Source organism: Bombus impatiens, unplaced genomic scaffold, assembly GCF_000188095.3.
Source record: "Bombus impatiens unplaced genomic scaffold, BIMP_2.2 scf_0248, whole genome shotgun sequence".
In the NCBI taxonomy this organism is placed as follows: domain Eukaryota; kingdom Metazoa; phylum Arthropoda; class Insecta; order Hymenoptera; family Apidae; genus Bombus; species Bombus impatiens.
Genome location: NT_176667.1, coordinates 1,250,684 through 1,271,800, shown reverse-complemented (window position 1 = coordinate 1,271,800; position 21,117 = coordinate 1,250,684). Strand labels below are relative to the sequence as shown.

At 36.7% G+C, this 21,117-nt stretch overlaps 3 protein-coding genes across 26 annotated transcripts in view; 1 reads left to right on the top strand and 2 right to left on the bottom strand.

Annotated features, from left to right (window-relative positions):
* Window positions 1-21: 21 nt before the first annotated feature.
* Window positions 22-6,083, top strand: LOC100740016 (serine-rich adhesin for platelets). Of its 4 annotated transcripts, none has more exons than XM_003488616.4 (10): window positions 22-161; window positions 229-373; window positions 544-669; window positions 850-1,001; window positions 1,138-1,257; window positions 1,343-1,403; window positions 1,532-1,824; window positions 2,108-2,239; window positions 2,338-2,556; window positions 2,655-6,083. In XM_003488616.4, exons 2-10 carry the CDS (start codon window positions 252-254, stop codon window positions 3,839-3,841), a joined length of 2,412 nt encoding a protein of 803 aa, XP_003488664.1. In that variant the 5' UTR covers window positions 22-161; window positions 229-251; the 3' UTR covers window positions 3,842-6,083. The 4 variants fall into 4 exon arrangements, with proteins under 4 accessions (XP_003488664.1, XP_012239717.1, XP_012239716.1 ...); XM_012384294.3 differs by having other exon boundaries at window positions 514-669; window positions 2,111-2,239; XM_012384293.3 differs by having other exon boundaries at window positions 514-669.
* Window positions 5,344-16,588, bottom strand: LOC100749997 (dorsal-ventral patterning tolloid-like protein 1). Of its 12 annotated transcripts, XR_004461496.1 has the most exons (17): window positions 16,430-16,587; window positions 13,831-13,891; window positions 13,601-13,702; window positions 13,029-13,206; window positions 12,889-12,915; window positions 12,585-12,796; window positions 11,749-11,956; window positions 11,458-11,666; window positions 10,979-11,210; window positions 10,658-10,843; window positions 10,317-10,562; window positions 10,027-10,247; window positions 9,715-9,897; window positions 9,470-9,599; window positions 9,132-9,316; window positions 7,840-7,979; window positions 6,715-6,850 (listed from the first exon to the last, which is right to left on the bottom strand). XR_004461496.1 is itself a non-coding variant. In XM_033320142.1 (16 exons), the coding sequence occupies exons 3-16, from the start codon at window positions 13,692-13,694 to the stop codon at window positions 6,480-6,482; spliced, it is 2,682 nt and encodes an 893-aa protein (XP_033176033.1). In that variant the 5' UTR covers window positions 13,695-13,702; window positions 13,768-13,891; window positions 16,430-16,588; the 3' UTR covers window positions 5,344-6,479. The 12 variants fall into 12 exon arrangements, 11 of the variants coding, with proteins under 11 accessions (XP_033176033.1, XP_012239711.1, XP_033176032.1 ...); XM_033320142.1 differs by lacking the exon at window positions 7,840-7,979 and having other exon boundaries at window positions 5,344-6,850; window positions 13,768-13,891; window positions 16,430-16,588; XM_012384288.3 differs by lacking the exon at window positions 7,840-7,979 and having other exon boundaries at window positions 5,344-6,850; window positions 16,430-16,588.
* A 263-nt stretch (window positions 16,589-16,851) lies between these two features.
* LOC100749796 (heterogeneous nuclear ribonucleoprotein R) overlaps window positions 16,852-21,117 on the bottom strand; it is a 26,197-nt gene continuing 21,931 nt past the window's right edge. For all 10 annotated transcript variants that reach the window (XM_024366850.2, XM_024366852.2, XM_024366851.2 and 7 more), the window contains one exon: window positions 16,852-21,117. This exon ends at the window's right edge or, in 1 of these variants, runs on beyond it. In XM_024366850.2, coding sequence (XP_024222618.1) covers window positions 21,113-21,117 — 5 coding nt within the window. In that variant the 3' untranslated portion in view covers window positions 16,852-21,112.

Genomic DNA, 21,117 nt, shown 5'->3' with positions numbered 1-21,117 from the left:
GCGGAGGGGGAGAAAGGTAAGACACCAGAAGAAACAAGAAATCAAGAAAAGTAACATAACTGAAAAAACATCACAACATTTTATCAGTTTCCTGAAAGTATTAAATTACAAGATATCAAATATGGATTGAGTCAATTTGCATGCGATGAATTGACTGGAAGGTAATTGTTACTATTTCAAAGAATCGTGTTTCACTTTGTTTATGTTTCAAAAAGTTACGCTTTATAGGACCTAAGAATACATGCCATAACATGATACAACCTTTTCTCGAGGAAGGTGCCTGGTGTTACTGGGTCGTCTCTATTGGAGCATTGTTGTGCTTCCTTGGTCTCATTGTTGCTTGTATTTGTAGCTGTCGTCGTAATGAGAACAAGTAAACTGTTTATACATTTATACTTATGAATTATCGTTATCATCTCTGAAAAGAATAACATTTCATACATTTCTGCTAACAATAATAAAGTTACATTTTATATTGGAATTAAGAATGCAATTTTTCGTATCATTTACAAGGATACGTTCAGTTGTAATTCCTTTAAATAGGAATGAATTTCTCGGCCTTGCTGGAATGGTAACTCTAAATGATTCTGACAATGATGGCTTTAATGGGATTCCGATGGCAGATGCCCTTCGTATAGCAACGCAAGATATCATTGACAGTGGAAAAAGGTTCCTGTCCTAATATCGATTTAGCGTTATGCTGTTTTGTTAAATATAAATTCTCATAACTTGTAATAGTTTGCGAAATATTCAAACTTAATCACAATTATTAATATGTCAACTAGTATTATATGAAATGATGAGCTCTATCTGACTTGAAACTATGAAACTTTTGCATTACATATATAGGTCAACCAGTGCCAACAGAAGTCTTCCAGATATTCCAAAAGACAAAGGAAAGAGGCATGAAAATACAGGAACATCTGTATCTCAAGATATTTATGAAATCACTGAAACGATCGGTGATCAGTCCGAGCTCTATGCCACAGTACGAGATACAGGTATATCCGATAGAATAGATTGACGTTTATTAATTACATACAATGAGACATAGATTAATTTTATCGAAAACATATTCCATGTCAGGAATGTGTCTCCTTTTCTTTAACGACAATATCGCTTTTAATATGTCTATAGCAAAAGAGCAGATATCTAAACTGGACGTGCCAGAAGTTTTACATCAAAATCCATCATTGAGCCAAGAAACCTCGGATGATCAATATTTAAGATTTGCGTCGTCCCCTAATTCAGACAATGGTACAAACACAAAAATAATTATCAAATCATTATTATCAATCATTTCAAATCATCATTATAATGTAACCATTTATGCTTATTCCAGTTGAACATCCATATGCTCAAGTTCAAAATGTTCAAAAAACAGAGGCTAATCAATCGAGTCGGTAATGATTGCAGAGTCATAAGTATAGTTGTATTATAGTTTCCTTTTTTTATGATAATACTATTGAATATATATTTCTCTACTTCTACTTTTACATTAAAAGCGGAAAATGAATAAAAAATATTACAGAAATAATATTAAACAAGCAAGCAATGTCGACAAGCCATCGACGTCAACGTCTCAAAGTAACGGAAACCCGGTTGCACCACCAAGGACTCGTCGATCTTCGTCGCATAATTCTCTTTTGTCTGCCGAAACCGGGCCAGGTGATATTCAGGCGGCCAATGCCATATCGGGTGGAGTACAAGCTAATCAAGATTTGCCTTACATGACGCCACCACTGTTAATGTTACTGCCTCAACCACCGCAACCTCAGTCAAATAGCCCGCAACAACATTTTAGCGGAGATTCTCAAGATTCTAGTAAATATTTACATTTCTGTCCTATAAGTCAATCTTCGATTACGCTTTTTAGACTTACTTTGATGAAAGCGCACTCCATACACATTTGTATATACGTGGATTCGTATAACATTATATTCATAGTCCATATATGTACATAATTCATATGCTTCGTATAACGCTGTTTCTTATAACGCGAAACGTATCCCCGCGTTATACGTTCATCTTTTTATATATATTCTTTCTTCTTCTGTTCTTGCATATATACTTCTATATATATTTTTCTCTTTTTCATTTCACATAGAAGGATACACAAGCATCAGTGTAAGAGAGCCCCTAGCTAACATAATTGCGCAGACGAAGACAATTTGTCGACAGAGCCAATCTGTTCGACCCCTCACGGATCCTCATTATGCGACTGTATCGGATGATTCTGGTATATACGTATTTGAACGGTGTACACAACGTGTATTCTTTGCTTTATTTTTTCTTACTTTTTTCATCATTGATAAGCGATATTGTTTCACTTGACAGACGAAATGTATGCTGCGATCGACGAACAAGACAAGGTATACACTAGCGGTAGCGAAACATACGCACAAATACAACCGACGATGACAGAGATTCAACGAGTACAAAACGAGCAAACATTATTCTCCCGCGTTCCATCTCGTTCCGATGAAACTTACCCTGCTCCGCAACCACCGAGCGTCGATAGTTTACGGCATGTTGCACATGCTCATTCAAGACAAGGTAATAATTCTTTTCACATTCTATTTTATACGCGTATTCGCGCGTTTCAATTATTTAATAAATATCTTTTTACCAAGTCTCGTATCATAAAATTACAGCTTCGTCGTCGAGTGCCAATAGTTCTATCGTAAATCCTGGATCGCCAAAGCCTGAGAAACGTCAAGCGAATTCACCGTTACCGCCTCCGCCGGAAGGGACAGCAGAAGTATACGCATTAATCGAGAAGAAGCCAAAAAGCGATGACCGAATGAAATCAGCTTTATCCAGTGGGAAATCTTTAGAGGATATGTACGCGAAAGTAATGAAGAAAAAGAAAGACGCGGAAGAACAGCAAAATGACGCGCATTCAAATTCTCAGGGAAGCCTGCATTCTGATACATTTGTCCTTGGTTCTGTTCGAAAATCAAGTCTTGTTGAAAGTAACAGAATTGCATCATCTAGTCATGATTCTATGGAAATACAAAAGAAAGAATCCGATTCCGTCGGTGATGTCGGTAATTTTCATTCGGAAACGGACGTTTTGATGAAATCATCCCCTCCTTCATCATCTAGAACTGATGACGGGTTGGACTCGTCGAATTTCACGCTCGGTCATGGATACGAAGTTATGAACAGTGATTTACCTAAAAAACATTCAACCACTCGCGAGTCCTGTGATCCGAACTATGAAGTGTTATGCCCACAACAATGCCTCACTATGGATACTGCAACAGACTATCAGCAAACTAGCAACTCCGTTCCGATTTCTTTACGAAATAACGTAGATTTACCAACCACTTCTTCCCTTTCTACTTCTTCTCCTTCAACTTCTTCATCATCATCTTCATCATCATCTTCTTCTTCTTATTCCATGCCATTCAAACATCGACAAATTAGTAACGCTAGTAGTGAAGATCCAGGATACGAGAAAGTAAAGTTAAGGAGCAGATCCGAAATGGATCCAGACACGGACTCGGAACCGAATTATGAAAGTATGCCGCATGATTCAGGAGAACCAAATTACGCTTCAGTTTGCAGACCTGGTGACAGCGACACAGACCCTAATTACGAATCTGTTAATCACGGAGATCCTAATTACGAGAGCGTGAAATATATGAGTGTTACTCGCACCGAGGAACCGCCATACGAACAAGTGAATACATATAAACTCGAACAAGATCCGAATGGATACGAGAAAGTGCAGAAAAATATATTGTTTAACGCTGATTACGAACAGATACATCAAAATCATTCTTCTAAGCCGATTAATGGAGATACCGATGACGAGCAATATGTGCAAGTCTAATCGAATATTCTCCTTCGTTTCCCTTTCGTTGTTTTCTTTTACCGCTGTCATGCTCCTTTTATAATCCTTTGTATCATCATATCTTCTAACATTTTTTCATATGATTTTCTGTCGTCCATTGCTTCATGCTTGTTTCTTCTTTAACTTTGTCCATCAACTCTATTTCTCTAACAATCGTACAGTTAATTGTTTAATCGTCATTCTTCACTTTTTATTTTACTCGACCTTAAATTTTTTTTTATTATGATGAAATGCAAATTATAAGATCGAATTGAGGAAAAGTGTATAATGTAAATAATGCGATTCGTTTTCGTTTCATCATTCTGATTCGATTTAGTTTTACCGTTATTTCTATGTTTTTCCCCGTGTCCCGTTTCTCGCTGTCCCTTTTTCTCAAATAACATCAAATGGCATGTATCGTACTAGTAAGGTGTGTTACATTTGAACACATGTTTACGATAACATCTTGCAGAACTCGTAATTAGTAACTTCGATGATAATGTAATTGCATACATATGATGCAACATATGTTTGAACATAACCTTTGAACATAACATGATCTTACTTCCGGCGCTAATTTATGGAAAATGAATATATGTCGCGATTAAATGCATTCATTTTAAATATAATGATTTGTAGTCTTTTATATGTATTTTTCACGAGATCGAACGTTTTTCGGTAAAATAAAAGAAAGCAAAAAAGAAACAAAAGGGAGTTGTCTTGTTCTGTGAAATCCTGCTAAAAAGGGAAATTGAATCAAAATCGAAACCACAAATATACATCACACACAAATCTGTTACATCCTTTATTATTTCGCGCACTTCTCCTTGTTTCGTGTGATTTTTTTTTAGAAATGCGATGTACTTCACGCCTATCAAATTTGTTATTCTCTTCATTTACTATGAACATGTTAAATACCATCGTTCCCTGTGTATTTGGCTATACATTTTTCTTTGTTTCTTCGTTTCTATTCCCCTTCTTTTTTCTCTCGCTATCGTTATTTTTCTTTTCGTTAGACACAAATTAAAATCTATGTCCGCTTTCAAGATTCATGCAAAATGCGAAACATTTAAACATAAGATAACTATTAAGTAAAGGGGGAGCAAAAAGTAAAAAATTCGACGCGTAAAATTTTTTTGTCAATGTAACTTGCTGCTCAATCATTTCGTGTTCGGTATTTGATCAAACACGATTATGTTTGATTACGTCTGATTCTCACTTGTATAAAATCGTATAATGTAACTATCATATCAAATGGCAGCATTTATAGATTTCCTATACATTTATACGCGACGTATTTCTTAACAGTCCTGTTTTGTTAGTGTGCGTTGCATACAACATAAAACTGAGTTGTTCTGTCTAAAAATTGTATAATTGGTTGAAAGTAAACAATAATCTAAGGTAATGGGAAATATAAAACTTTTGAGAAACAAATAGGTATCATGGTAGGTTTGGATCGTTCAAATAATCTTCCTTAATCGTACGAATTAAAAAAATAGAAGTAGGGGTCAAAAATTTTATCACAAAAATATACATATCGTGATTTATGAAACCACTGTATGTATATTACTCATCACACCAAGAAATAGGACGCAACTACGTAAACTTGAACTGGCCATTTCAAGCTACAGATCTTATCGCTCGACAATTGTATATGCTTAAAACTAAAAAAATAACATTTACAAAGAAATTGCGTAGGTACTATTTGTGAAATGATCACGTTCTCACATGTGTAAAATATGTATGCGCGTTGCGTACAACTAGTTACATGCTACGTGAACGGATTACGCAAGGGAAGGATGCATGTGGTAACATGTTCTTCTGTATAATCGAACATTTCAACCAGATACGAATATAACGTAATGTTATTACTTCAACCATACCTTGCCCGTGGACTCGGCTAAATACATGCAAGAAAATATAAGAAAAAGGTGTCAATGACAACGCATTGACGTAACAATAACGATAAATCTAGTTAACTCGAAGTAAAAATATATTTTACTTATTGTTTTGGAGGATCAGGAGCTTCGGAAATATCGTTAACAATAACCGCACCTTTTCATTTCTTTCACTCCATCTTCAATGAAACACAACTGATGCAACGATTTATTTTCCATTCAAATTATTGCCGAATTACAGCTCGGCTATTTGTCGCGTTCTTATCTTTACGCTTCTCTGTATACGATCCTACATATTGCATCAATAATTATATATATTAAAAATACGCTATTTTAAAAGGAGTCGAAGCTTAAAAAAAAGGAAAACGGGGAAAGGTATACAAACTGCGTTCAGCCATACGTCTACAAGAAAATAAATCGTGCGTTACAGAATAACATACAATGAATCATTCTAAAAAATGCATACATGATTTTTATTATTCGAATATAGACTAATCTTGATAAAATTGGAGCAAGTTGAAGCTTATTCGAAGATTCTTTTGCGCATATCGATGATAACTGTATCGTTATGATGAAACGCCTCGTTAAACACGAAAATGGAGTAGTTAACTGACCCTCGGGAGATGAGTACAAATGAGGTAGAAATGAGGTAAAAACGCGACGTTTCAGTGGTTTAATATAACTGTAACGTGAATAAAATAAGGTAACAAACAAATGTTCAAATAATATGACACGATGTGTCACACACTGTTGAGACTGCTGGCTTCCTCGACATCGCTCTCGCTCATTGGACTAGTCGATGATTCTAGGTGATATCTTGAATCACTAGTCAAATCTTGATAGTGTTGTTGCTGTTGTTGCTGTTGCTGATATTGATGCTGGTGCTGATGGTGATGATGATGAAAGTGGTGATGATGTTGAAGAAGGTTTTCATTATGATAACATCGATGCCTCTCGTCTATGCGATGACGCAGATCGTCAAGATGTCCAGTTTGAACTCGTCTTCTTAGTTTTCGATGACACAAAAGACAAACGATCAATGACATCAATATAATACCGATGGCACCACCCACGGAAACAGCGTAATTATTCGTCTGTACAACTATATCACCTGAAATATAATAATTTCTTGTCAAACGTTTGTTCAATCTAAAACTTGTCCATATTCTCTCTAATGTCCATTTTTGTATTTCGTCTCTTTTCTAGGTCCTCGTTTACAAAACATAAAATCTACACAATTATGTACAATTCGTTGATAGTATAATCGAATTTTTGTACGATTGCTGATCATTCAACTAGCTTCATTTGTTTTATACTCGTAGCATATTTAAATGAAACCTATAGAAAGATGGTAGCGGAAAAAATAAAACGCGGCGGAACGGAGGATGTAGTTAAAAAGATAGTCGAAGATAATGTGCGTGGTTGACATGGTTGATAGTCTTCGAAAGAGGAAAGAAATTTTGAAAAAGATGAAAGATTTAACAGCAAAAGGAACGAAGAGGAAAGGAAAGAAAAGTGAAAAAAGGAAAGAGTGTGGATTAGGAGCATCTGTAAGAGGAAAGGGACAGCGCGAACATGTGAACGCGTGTCTGTGAGAAAGAGAGAAGATCCACATGCTATTTTATATGAACAAATTTGCATTCACTGTAATCATGCGTTTTTTCTATAAACTTTGTGTAAAACGTGAGAGAAACTTTTAAGACGATATAAACGTAAATTTCGAGATTACAATATAATTGGTATACTTGAAAAACAGCGATATTTTCGATACAATTTTTGTAGAATTATATAGTATTGTATATGTAAGTACATATGTCATAATAATCAAATGTGAGAAGTTTTCTACTTAAAAATAAGTGAAATAATAAAGAGGGATAATAGCGCGCAGTGGTGCAAATGACTTTACATGTTACATTTGAAATTATACATGTATACGTGTATAAAATGAATATGAAGGTGGTTGTGCGTCCGTCGTCTATCCGCGTTTCTATTTGTATACACATAATACATTGGTTGACATTAAAAAAGTTACCGTATAATTAATTTGTTGTTGTATAAAAATTAAGAGCGATACATGTGCAATATTGTGAGTGAACTCACGTGATAGGGGAGATCATAACATGCCGGATCGTCGGAAGCTTCATGAAGGGCTCAGATGGCCACGAACACAAAGCACAGAGAGAGAAGAAGCATGGCAGAGACTCCAGCCAGTGCTGGCGACAATGGGGCTGATGCTGCACCTGCGACACCACACACAGTCATTCACCCATTCAATCTCCCCATTCTTTCACCTGTACACACAGCTACGTACTACTTACCCAAAATATTACGCAATTCAGTACATACTTGTCTTTCTCTTCAACTTCTATCTACCATTTGTTCTCTACTTACTAGTTAATCTTTTTCCAATGTCGAACATTGTTCCCCTATCCTACTCCATTGCTATACGTAATTACGAATATCTTGGAAAACGTGTATTGTACGCGTGTGCAAGGTGAACACTAACATGAACACTTTCTTTTATCGTAAACGATCGAAACGATATCGAAAACGATCTAGAACTGAAGTCATGATTTACGCGATAACATTACGTGTCCGATACCTTCGAGCAAAATGAACTGAAAAATACATGCAGATTCGTGCAGAATTTACCAATTTGCATCATCTGAAAATCATATTCTTATATTCAGATATCAAAATTCAGATGTCAGATATGTATAATAATGATGTATATATATAATACGTATTGCTATACACTATTTTTACTTTTATACGTTTAACGAGAACGAGATAGACAATTCGGTTCAATTCCGAACGATATCGTACTGTATAATAGTCAGTAGCAGGTTTGATTTTAATCGGATATTTACATGTGTATACAGTATACATCCATAGAAGATGCATGCATACATACACACTCGCGTATATGCATGCATAACATATACGTGAGAAGGATTAGTTAAAGGTACTGTACTCGGTAGAAAAAGAATACGCTTGGAGAATTTGTAGAGTAATTGAATAATTAAGTATCTATTGAATGATCTGAAGAAATTACAAGTTTGATATTGGATTCGGAAATGTATGCGTGTGTGAATGCGTGTGTGTCTATCTGTTGCGCGTATATGTATGTATATGTGTGTACGTGCGTTCGTGTATGCACACGCACACACATATGGGTACAGAGTTCACGCGGCGGTATAATGTTTATACATTTACACGTATAGTGTATGGTGGAAAATGTGCACGTTGTCATCCTCGCTAGATGAGAACGTAATACACACGATAATTTTACACAGCTATAGATAGTAAAAGCAAAATAAAAGAAGAGTAGAATTGAACCACACGTTTCTAAGAACTTGACTCGATGTTTTTCTAACGATTGCGAAACTTACAATTTTCTTCATCCGTAGTGTCGTTTGGGCCACAATTACGAATGTTATTACACCGAAGTGACTCTGCAATGCAGTATTTATTTTCGCCGCAAAGAAACTGATTCTGGCAGTCGGTATTTGTGCTCACTTCGGTCCACGTTGCTTTAAATCCCATTTGTCCGACCGCTTTATCAGCCAATATGAAGCTAAAACGAAAGAAGGAAAGTAGAGAAAAGGCGCGATCAATGCTCATGTTCTTTATTCTTTCACTTAAACGTGAACGCGACCGTGATCGATGTTCGTAAAGCCATAAACACGAAATAGGAAGCAATAAAGAATCACTTGTGCGAAAAACAAACCTAAGTCGCATGTTATTGTCCACAGAGAGGTAAGTCCAATTTTTGTCTAGAGTTTGAATACCACACATTTCGACAGGCGTGGACGATGTGGAATACCATATGCGCAGCACCGCAGCAGGACAACCACGAACTGAAGAAATTACATTTCTTTATTGCTGCTAGCAACTTCGATTGAGATTTAGGCCCTCCGCTTAAACCAACTCCATTAATCGATAGAATCAAACTATTGAAAAACATAGATATACCTGATTGATCACCCTCTACCGAAAATGCTTCAAAGTGTAGTAATATTCGCTGATTCGGTCGGACTCTTATAAACCAATTGCAAGTTTTACTAGCCAGATTTCTTGCGGGTCCATCGTATTTGTTTGGGTAATTCGGACTAGCAATGACTCCATAATTCACACTGCTTATATTCGATCCGCAATCTGCAATGCGACAAATACAGCGACAAACAATTTGTATTCGTTCTTGCTTTCTAAATAAAGTAATTAAAGATTTACAGAAATTTAATCAATTTTGACGCGAAGGATTTGAGTTTTATTACAACTACGTACCTCCAAAAATAGGTTTCGCTACTTGGAACGTGTAACGCGCTTTGAAACCGCTATAAACCAACTCAGAATCCGAATGCAGAATCACTTTTAAGCCGAGAGCACCGAGATTTGATTCCACCGGTCCCGGAGCCGTACTACCACAATATCTACCTATTAATTTTTCCGTATTATCTCGATACGTATTATATATCTCCAACCAATCATCTTGGCAAATTTCCACTCTGAGACAAGAGACACGTGCGATTGTACATCAGCAGCAACAATAGTACAATAATAATTGAGCAACTTACCCGTAATGTCCGGTCGTCATATTCGTATTTTTCGTTCGAACTTTAAAATAATCAAATATTAAGGTAACTTGTTCGTTTGGCGTAGCTATGAAAACATACGTGCAATTTGTGTTGCTTGGATAATTACTAGGATGTCGCGGAGAATTAAAATCTCCTTTTTTGCGAGAGGAACTGCGGTACGTGAAAGTGCAGCTGCCATCGGGTGCTGCGGTGCCCGGTATCTTATACTCTGTTTCGAAACTGTAACTATAAGAACAAATCCGTCACATATGCTGCTTTCTCTTATCGTGCAATTTGTTATCTCATTTAAGAAGACATTGCGTATTAGATTAGTCTGTTACCATGCTTTAAACCCTTGTCCTTGAGATTCTCCGCTGCTAAATACCATCACGAGTCTTGGACCATCGCTAACTACAGGGCTCGGATTGCTCTCCGAACCGCACAATTCGTAATCGAATTTATCGTAAGAATCTGTTGCTTCTTGTCCTTTCAAATACAACTTCAAATATCCATCGGTACAGGATGAACTAAACGACGAGCAGGCAAAAGAACGACGAAGGGAATACACATTGCGTACCATATTGGAAACGAACAAACAATTTGTTTAATTGCGATCAAAATTGACAAGAGAAACATTTTAACAGTAATGTAATTATACTTACTCTCCTATCGTCTTATTTTTTGGTATTTTAAATTGCCTGAATTCTAATCGAACGCGTTCAAGATGCTGGGAATCTTGCATTCCATAAATGAAATACCGACACACAACCTTTGGTATATATGGAAATGGATAGTTTGGGCTAACCACGAATCCAGATGATTCCTTCTTACTCAATATCTTCTGATCGCACTCTGATCCTCGTATATGCTCACCCTCGTAAGTGGTGATGAAGTCTGAGCAGATAGAATCGAGCGTGTACACACACATATACATACATACATACATACGTTCACGCGCATTTATATATACATATATGTATCCACGCATATATGCATATTGTACGCGTACACATATACGCCCGAGACTAAGAAAAAAGAAGGTACAGAACAAAGTGTCGTTTGCAACTGAATGCAACTCTTTACAATTGCTCGATCAATAATAGGATTTATAGCATTTATGAATTACGATATTTCAACTTACCTAATTTAACGAAACTCTCAGAGAATTCAAAGATACCCTTGAATCCACGATTTTGTGTGTTCGCTGTACGTTGAAGTGTAACGAACAGTACGTACAAACTAGACTCTGATGAATATAATACCAAATTTCGTTGTTGACCACAATATGTTCCGATAACAGCCGACGTATTGTCTAAACCATCGTACACTTTTAGATAATCTAAGGGACAACTGCAAAGTACAAGAATGTTACAGGAGGCAATTAGAAAAGTACGCAGCTGCTTAACGCGGAAGTACATAAACAGCTACATACTGTTGACCTCCAAAGAACAAATCGAAATCTCGAAACTCAAGGCGTACTCGTTGACCTTGTACTCCGATAAATTGATAACTGCATGTAAGACCTTTCGGATATGTGCCCGGATAAGTAGGAGATAATATACTGCCGTTGCGTTTGTTTTCTGACTCTACCTTGAATGAGCATGGTGTGCTAGGAGCTGGGGTTCCCACTTCGTATTCAGCTGCGAACAATCCAAACATTAGTGAGAATTGGTAGAAGCGAAAATAAGCTTTTGTGTGTGTGTGTGTGTGTGTGTGTGTGTGTGTGTGTGTGTGTGTGTGTGTGTGTGTGTGTGTGTGTGTGTGTGTGTGTGTGTGTGTGTGTGTGTGTGTGTGTGTGTGTGTGTGTGTGTGTGTGTGTGTGTGTGTGTGTGTGTGTGTGTGTGTGTGTGTGTGTGTGTGTGTGTGTGTGTGTGTGTGTGTGTGTGTGTGTGTGTGTGTGTGTGTGTGTGTGTGTGTGTGTGTGTGTGTGTGTGTGTGTGTGTGTGTGTGTGTGTGTGTGTGTGTGTGTGTGTGTGTGTGTGTGTGTGTGTGTGTGTGTGTGTGTGTGTGTGTGTGTGTGTGTGTGTGTGTGTGTGTGTGTGTGTGTGTGTGTGTGTGTGTGTGTGTGTGTGTGTGTGTGTGTGTGTGTGTGTGTGTGTGTGTGTGTGTGTGTGTGTGTGTGTGTGTGTGTGTGTGTGTGTGTGTGTGTGTGTGTGTGTGTGTGTGTGTGTGTGTGTGTGTGTGTGTGTGTGTGTGTGTGTGTGTGTGTGTGTGTGTAACCAGTTGATGGTTAAAATTTCAAGTATAGGGCAAATAGTGCTTACGTACATGCATTGATAAACGCATATGTACCGCTGAACAGGCTAGGGAATGTAATATTTTTATCAGTGTAGAAACTAAGAGCGATTCCCTGATAAAGAGACACACGCCTGCGAGGTGGGATCGGACCACAAAAACGACCACCGAAAGGAGTTTCCACCAACTTGCTGGTATTCTCCGATCGTATTTCCGTGTACAAGTCCATATATTCGTGACCACAACTGAAAACCAAGTTTTTCCTAGTTCATCTGCGAACAAAAATAGTTTGGCCGCGAGCAAATTATATCGATACCTAACGTATGTAAATACTTACGCGGGTAACTCCCCAACAGCGGATCCACTACAAAAATATGGATAATTAATCAATAAATAGAGCTCATATATATCGACGCAAAAACTGGCACAAATAAAGAAATGATATTTTACCGCTTTAATTTAAAAGAAATTACTCACTCTGGTGGTGTACCCCGAAGGCCGAATGAATTGAATTTCAATTCGACTCGTTGTCGCGGCCCAGCGAAAAATATATATACGCATTGTCTGGAATCCCCTTCGGGGTTAATTATCGTCGGAGCATGAAAGGTTCCATTTGGTGGACCATCTGGCGTACTTATAAACTTCTGATCACACTCTGTGAAATTATACACGCGTCAAAATATTTTTTATATGTGAAAGAGCTTGGTACATGTCCTGTTTAACACTACTCTTCTCGTTAGTAAGATCACAACTTATACACACTGTTGACTTACTATCAATTTGCTATTACTTCAATTTTTCCGACAACCGACAACAGTAAAAATGATAAACGCGGTTTATCAGTTTAGGTATATTTAAATTGCCTACTGTAAATACACAAACAAACGCCAGATATCATTAACTCCTTACCAAAGAAACTTATTTATTATTAATGTTAACGTATGACGACAATTGTTGCTGATTCTATCTTGTTATCACTGAACAATTATCTAAATCCAGTTGATGTAAAGGAAAGTGAAACAGAGAGGTAAACGAACATCATCACTAACCTGTACTGCTGCGAGGACAAAGTAGTAAGAATAAGATAAAAGCAGCAGAAATCAAATTATTCCCAGAAGCATGCCAGTAGAGTATCGAAGCCATACTGCATCCTAGGAATACACATTTGCATTTTGCTGAATCAATTTCGTCTCGATTGAAACCATGATGTATATACTTTTTATTCGCTATTACGGCCAAATTGTAGAGAAACCACTAATAGTGGCAACTGTGATTCTACCATATCGTCAGTTTCTATTCCACACACAGGAAAAATATTCAACATCGATCTTCAAGATCATCTGCAATTACATGAGTTCAAGCAAGTTAGATTATTCCGCTAATTCCGTTGGATTTTATATGCTATAATATAACGTTGAAATTTATAATTAACACAGAACGTTTAAAATGAATGTAATCAAACCAATGTTACATATCTATTGTATGTATGTTTTATCGAGCATTTACGATAGCGAATATCGTCTCACAAGAATCTCTTTTCGTCTCACAAACACCATACTGAACGATTAAAGTGGAGAATTGAAAAGTTGTAAGTATAAATGACATCGAGTATGCCAATAGACACAGGTTACTTTCCAAGTCACCTCTGCCGCCACACCTCACCAACTCGTTAAACGAACAAGACCCGTTCAGTTCTTTACATTCTTATAGGTTGATGTACCGAAGAAAAATAGAAGGAAATGTGAAAAAGAAAAAGAACTGATTAACTAGTTTTGTTATGCATTATGACACTGTAGTATATACTAGTATAAACTTTTATCATCAGCTATAACCAAATATCATAAAAAAGTTCTCCACGCTCATTTTGCAGAATCGGTCTAGATGCCAATACGGAAGAAATGAATTTAAATACCACGTAAACACACGAAGATACAAAGCAATTCGATTAATATCCTGAACACGTGTCACGTTTATTTGCCACGCCCTCATTTTAGCCCTTTATGCCATTCACCGCATCATTCACTATTATTCTTACGATCACGACCTATGTATTATTTTCGGTTTGTTACATATCGTTATGTTACGGTATAGTTCATAATACGGTTGTACGAATCGTAAAACGATTTTGAAAAAAAACAAAACACCTTAGTATTCAAAGCACCCCGCCGCATTGTACCCTGTCATCGTCGTCGCCATCATCTTCCCTCTTTGAATTTCGATAAGGATAGCAAAATGGTCAATAACACAGCAGCGCCGCTAGTGACACCCGAGAATTTTGCGCGCCACATACTATAAGCCACTAACCTCTTTACTATATGGCCTGAACAATTTTACTAAACGTTATTTTTTCCATTTACAAAAATAGTACGTATCACTGTAGTAAATGAAATTTTTTCATGTCATAAACCGTCATGTTTGGTCCATTTTTCATGCGAAAAAAACGAAGAAAGAAAATGAAAAGATGCATACGTACACACACTTGATAACGATCCATGGTAAATATAACATATAACGCGCATCATATGATCTTTTCAGCGACTCGTTATACACCATATACAACAAAGGAAATTTCATCCAATTTGTAACAGAAAAAAATCTTTCACTCTCGTTTTGATGTATCTAAGAAATGCAAATGTCGGTCAATGCAAGTCATCAAATTCTTCGCGATACGAATTGCACAAAGTCAATTACTTACATACTTGTACGTATTGCTTTCTATGTTTTTTTTCTCACCAGAAATAGATTAAATACACTTCAAATATGTACACTTAGTATGTGCGTATATATCGTAGGTATGCACTTTAGAAAATCATGTTCAAAATTGAAATTTTACACTTCATATGCTATAACATTCGAATAAGTGGAACGTGATGGGAAAATTTAATGATATCGTTTATAAGATTAAATTCTTTAATATCTTTTTTTGTAAAAGCCCTTGCTTTCTCTTTTCATCTACAGAAACACTGGATAATTGCATAAAAATCGGGATCCAAGTTTTGCGGTTATACAGATTTCTGGAGACTGAGATTCTAAACGTACCGAACGTGGAAAATGACAATACGAGTGAAAGAGAAAGAAAGGCTGAAAGTCAAAGCGTCCGGCAACATATAAAGCCCGCGACAAACTGGGACCTTTAATTAAAAAATCCAACTTTCTTATTTTTTATTTTAACTCAAAAATCAAATTTCCTTATTTTTGATTTGTGATGAATGAAAACTTTTACATTAAACTTTTGCTTTAAACATGTTCGTTACATTTTTCTAACTAAAATGATACCAAACACAATATAATTTGGAGCATATTTTCTTACTTAGTAAATGATAATTAAGTACATACCAATAAGTAAACATAATTCAAATTATATCGTGCTTGGCCTCATTTTAATCACAGAGTCATCACAAATACGTTAGTGAAAGTTTAATTTAAAAAATATAAAAAGGTTTCACTTTTGAATTAGTACGTACTATACATTGTCTTAGCGATACCTTACACTGGATCATGTTATGCTGCTCGATCACGGCGGGTCGTTGGGCTTCGGAACCTCTTCCGCCGTGATGGAAATGACGACTGTGTAATTACGTAGAGGATCTTTTTTGTACAATAATCCAGTGTGTAGCTTTTTTGAAAATATTACTTTACCCTATTATGTAGCACAATCTTGTTAAAACTATATACACTAGATCGCGAGGAACGGAACAATATGTAACAGATGTGGCTAAACGATAACAGAAAATATATTGGTTTTAACGTTGATTTTTCGTTATCGCGTATTTCGTTGCCGTTATTATACTTGACAATAAAATAAATGTAAAATCAACACGGTATCGTTTCGACACTTCAGTTACATGAGAACAGAAAAACAGGTACTGAGTGTGTACCTATATACAATATGTTGCGTGTGCTCGCGCAAATATTTGCACAGGAATATATGTATGATTAAATGAAAAGAGAAAAGAACTGACAAAACGATACAATAGATACATAACGCGTTAAGCAACCCTTGATCAGTCTGCTTCTGCGGAAGTACTGCCTACCCCAACACGCCCTAACGATAGGGTAGAGGTCGCTAGAGTGAATCAGAGTGGGGAGAAACAACTGATTCAGGGGTTGCTTAATGCATAATTAAAATACAATAAATATAGATACAGATGTATTTTATTCGGTTCATCTTTTTAGAACCAAATCCGTCGTCTAATCGAAAGAAGGCATTAGGCGATAATAGAAATAAATGACATATAGTGGATGAAGAAAAGGGGAAAGAACAATGTATTTTAATAGTATACAAATAAATATATCATCGTTTAAGAAAGGTAATTCACATACAACTGTTTATTGAGACATGTAGAATACATCTGGTCATACACAAAAATCTTTGACACTTTAAATCAAGCTCCTAGCCCGAAAAAGGAACCATTTCAACATTATTTTAAATTCATCAATAATTATTACGTTCAACTACGTCACACTAAAATTAGGGACAACTTTTCAAATTGCGGGAATTAAAAAAAAGCAAAGCAATTGGAAGATGATGAATAATAATAATAAAAAATAATCTGAAAACGCAATTATCAACGTTAAAAGAATTTGGTCGTTTGAAATTTGTTGTTCACTTTTAGCCGTGGAGCTGACACGTGGCATGTGTGGCGCGAGAAACATAAACCATATATATGTTCGTGTGAATAGTGTTACGTACATTTTTTTCCTTTTTTTTTTTTGTTTTTTTAAATATTTTTCTTTCATTTTGTTTCCGTACAATTCTTCATTTTTGTTGATTTCCTCATTAGTGCTAAATAACATCACGTCACAAAATGCATATCCGCAGGAATATAATATATAATATATTTATATATAATTAAAAAACACGTCTTTTTGGGTCGTTATTAACATAAATTGAGCGACCCAAAAATCACACAACATCCGCTTGACACGGGCCAACCAAGAAGAGTCAAGTTCCCAAGGATGTGTGCCGCAAATTAGGGCAATGACCGGGTAAAAGGGTGCGCGCGGCTACAGCATCGTCAGCCACAGTGGTGCATTATCCTAAATGCGACCGATAACCCCCAGGCACCCCAGCTGCCACACCGGTCAATTGTATAAAATAGCAAAGGATAAATGATATAATATTGGGGCGCCTTAACGCTGGGGTAGGGCCAATATCGTAACGCTAGTACCTAGATCAGTCTAAAGTCTCGTCACCGTGAACTGCCTCCGCTTTTGCCAGGTTATGCTTCCTTGCCCCCGCAAGCTGAACTTTTCCTCTTTTTTCGTTCGCTCGTTTCTTCTTTCTTTCTTTCCTTTCTTTCTTTCTTTCGTTCTCGCATACTTGCTTCCCATCTGCCTGCCTTATACAAGTATATAATCTTCCTCTATTATAATTTCGAAGGAAAACCAGAATTTATATTGAAACGTTATTGTGTTACAAAAACCCACTCAGTATAATTAGCAATATCATTCTTATCATATCGTTAATATTAATATTATTATATCCTTGATATTATGTTTTTATAAATAGGATGTGTAGATAAGTAGAATAGGTAGGTATAAAATATGGTAAGTGAATAATGAGTTACGAGGAAAAAGGACTAAAGAAATGAAAGGTAATAACGTTGATTGGCATGGATAAGATCAGTAATTTTTTTCAACTGCTGGCTTTTCTCTAGCTTCCCTCTATTCTTTCGCTTCCCTTCTTCTTCTCTTCCACTCATTTACTCGCCGATTCACTCAGTCGTACACTCTCACTCGTTCACTCTCGCCCTCTTTCTTTCCTTTTTTATCCACTCCGATGTCCTATCAACCATTTTCATTCATGCACTTCCGTTCTTCCTTTTTCTTACGTCTTGCTTTATCTACGTACCAATCGCACGCTCGTTCATTCCTTTTCTCTCTACTTGTTTCATTTACACGACCGCATGACCGGGGACAGGAAGTAGAAGTGAGGGAACTTGGATCGTTAGTTTACAGCTGTGTGTCATCGTTACGAGATTTGTATCAATGACAAAATAAAATCGGACTTGAGTAATTATGAATAAAATGTGCAACAAAATATTCGTCGATACGAGAGTTTAAAACCAATCGACCACTATATATCGATAGTCTGTTGTTTGTGGAAATTGATCGATTAAAAAGCCATCAATGAATAGGAATCGTGGGCATGTTTTGTTTTTTGCCTGGTTGTTTAATTCCTTGACATTCCTTTTATTATTCTCACACGGAATTGCATTTCTTTCATACCTACTCCTGTATGCATTGTATCCAACGAGCCCGAAGTTTATGCTAGTTTTTTTCGTTGATGCTATATACGATAAGACAATACGGTGATATGCAGTCACTTCGTTACAAATGAATTGATCTTTCTCATCTTTTATCTACTTTTTTCGTCACAATTCGGGGGTATGTGTAAAACGCTATTAGGCTTCGCTTATGTTTTTCATTTCAATTATTCTCCAGAACAGGGGGTGTCTGGGCTCCAGGGACAGGGACCAACTATAGCCCGCATTTGCAACTCTTACTAATTAACTAACAGGCTAACAATAACAACGAGTCAACACTCAAAATGTGTGCTGTATGTGTTCATGCATTTGTAAACGCTGTGTACACTTTACACATCCTAAATCAATCCGTGACTATCATTATCAAATTCGGTAGTCAGTCGCTCTAAAAAGAAACTTGCCTACGTGTGGCAAAGATTCCGCGAACATAAAAATTTTGAAAGTAAAATTTAATATAAGAATACAAACGAAACATATAACATTTTTTCCCCTATTTATTTCGTTCGGCTGTACGCATTCAACGGTTCTTTGTTCGATTCTCTAACTACGAAATAGGAAAAACAAAATAAACGGAATAAAAAAGAGAAAGAATAAGATTATAAAATAGAGACAATGAATAACAAACCTAAAAAACAGATATGTCACCGATTTATAAATTCTAACTTTTCCATTATTTGGACGTTTTCATTACAAATTTTCCTATACAAACGAATCTTTTACTAAATAATTTTGTTGCCTTAATAGCTTTAATTTCTTCAGTCCATCCGTTCGTTTTCGTCATCTTAATCTACTCTTTCCGTACTTGGTACTCTAATCCTTACTCCCGATCGTAATCGAACAAATGAGAAATATTTTCACGCAAGAACCGTTGATTTCTAACGTTTCACATTCCATCTTTGTAAAACCTGCCTGACTCTTAATAATAATAATAATAGTTTCACTGACTGTACACATTATAGACCAGCAATAGAAGGTCTAGTGGCGCTTGGCGCGCTCCACGCATCACACATGCATACGTGTGCGCGTATACGTGCACACGCAGCCCACACAGCCTACCCACACACGCACGCACACACAAACGCATGCACGCACACATCACGCATACACTACATGCATATACACCCGCGCACCGCGCGTGCACACACAGACATACGCGCACACCATACGTAAGCACGCACTCGTAAAACGTGTTATATAGAATTTTCTCTTTCTTTATCTTGTAAAAAGAAAGAAAAAACTACTTAAATTGATCGCTACAACGATAAATTTGTAATATTTCATTCACGCTCATAAACCAATTCACTCGTTCTTACAGCCTTTCATACCAATCTCCTCCTCGTCCATATTGCCATTTTTACTTCCGCTTCTTCATTCTTTCCTACATGCTCTTATTTTATCCTTCCACGTTCCATCGTCACATGTATCTTCTTTCTCTTTTCCTCTTGTTCTTGTCTCTCTCGTATGTATACTCCTCTCCTTGATCTATCCATCACGTACACGCATTCTCGCACATACACACGAAAATCCAAATTGTAGCATAATAAAATCGCAGGCTTCCGTGATTTTTCTTAATTAATACAAGCCATCACAATCCCAATGTCAACATCGCTGATCTTTGTATCACTTGGCAGTAAACAATGTGACAATGTAGTAGTACTTAGATTAGTATATATATATATATATACGTGTATATATATGTATGTGTATATATATATATATGTATATATATATAGTAATAGTACGGGGTGGGTTGTTGGGTGGTCACTCCGATGTAATAATTAGTCCCAGTGGCACATCACTGTATATATAATCACAACAACAGCGGGCGATGGTGGTGACGCCTAGTACGACGACGCTTCACGCGCTTCCTCATGTTCCTTCGTCCATTCGATCATTTGATGATTAAATAGGCATAAAAACATTTACAATTGCCAAATTTTATAGAGTAAATAGCATTATACGTAAGTTTTCTATCTCCTCTCGATTGATCTTTCCTTCTCTTCCAAGTTCCTCCGAACATTACTACTCTTTGTTTCCTTCCTTTTTTTCGTAATTACATTTTGCTTTCGTTGCTTTTCATTTTGCATCCTTCTTCGTACATTACAGCAACTCCAATGTATATACGTTGTTTGTTCTTTCGTTAATTCTCTCGCCGTGCGTGCTTGCGTGCGTACTTAGATGGGTGCGTGCGTGCGTGTTCACTCACAGACTTGTAGAAGTTAGCTCCATGACTGATAGGAGTCTTGATACCATTCGTGATCATCGCTGGAAATACCGCCAAGTGTGGCGGCCTTACC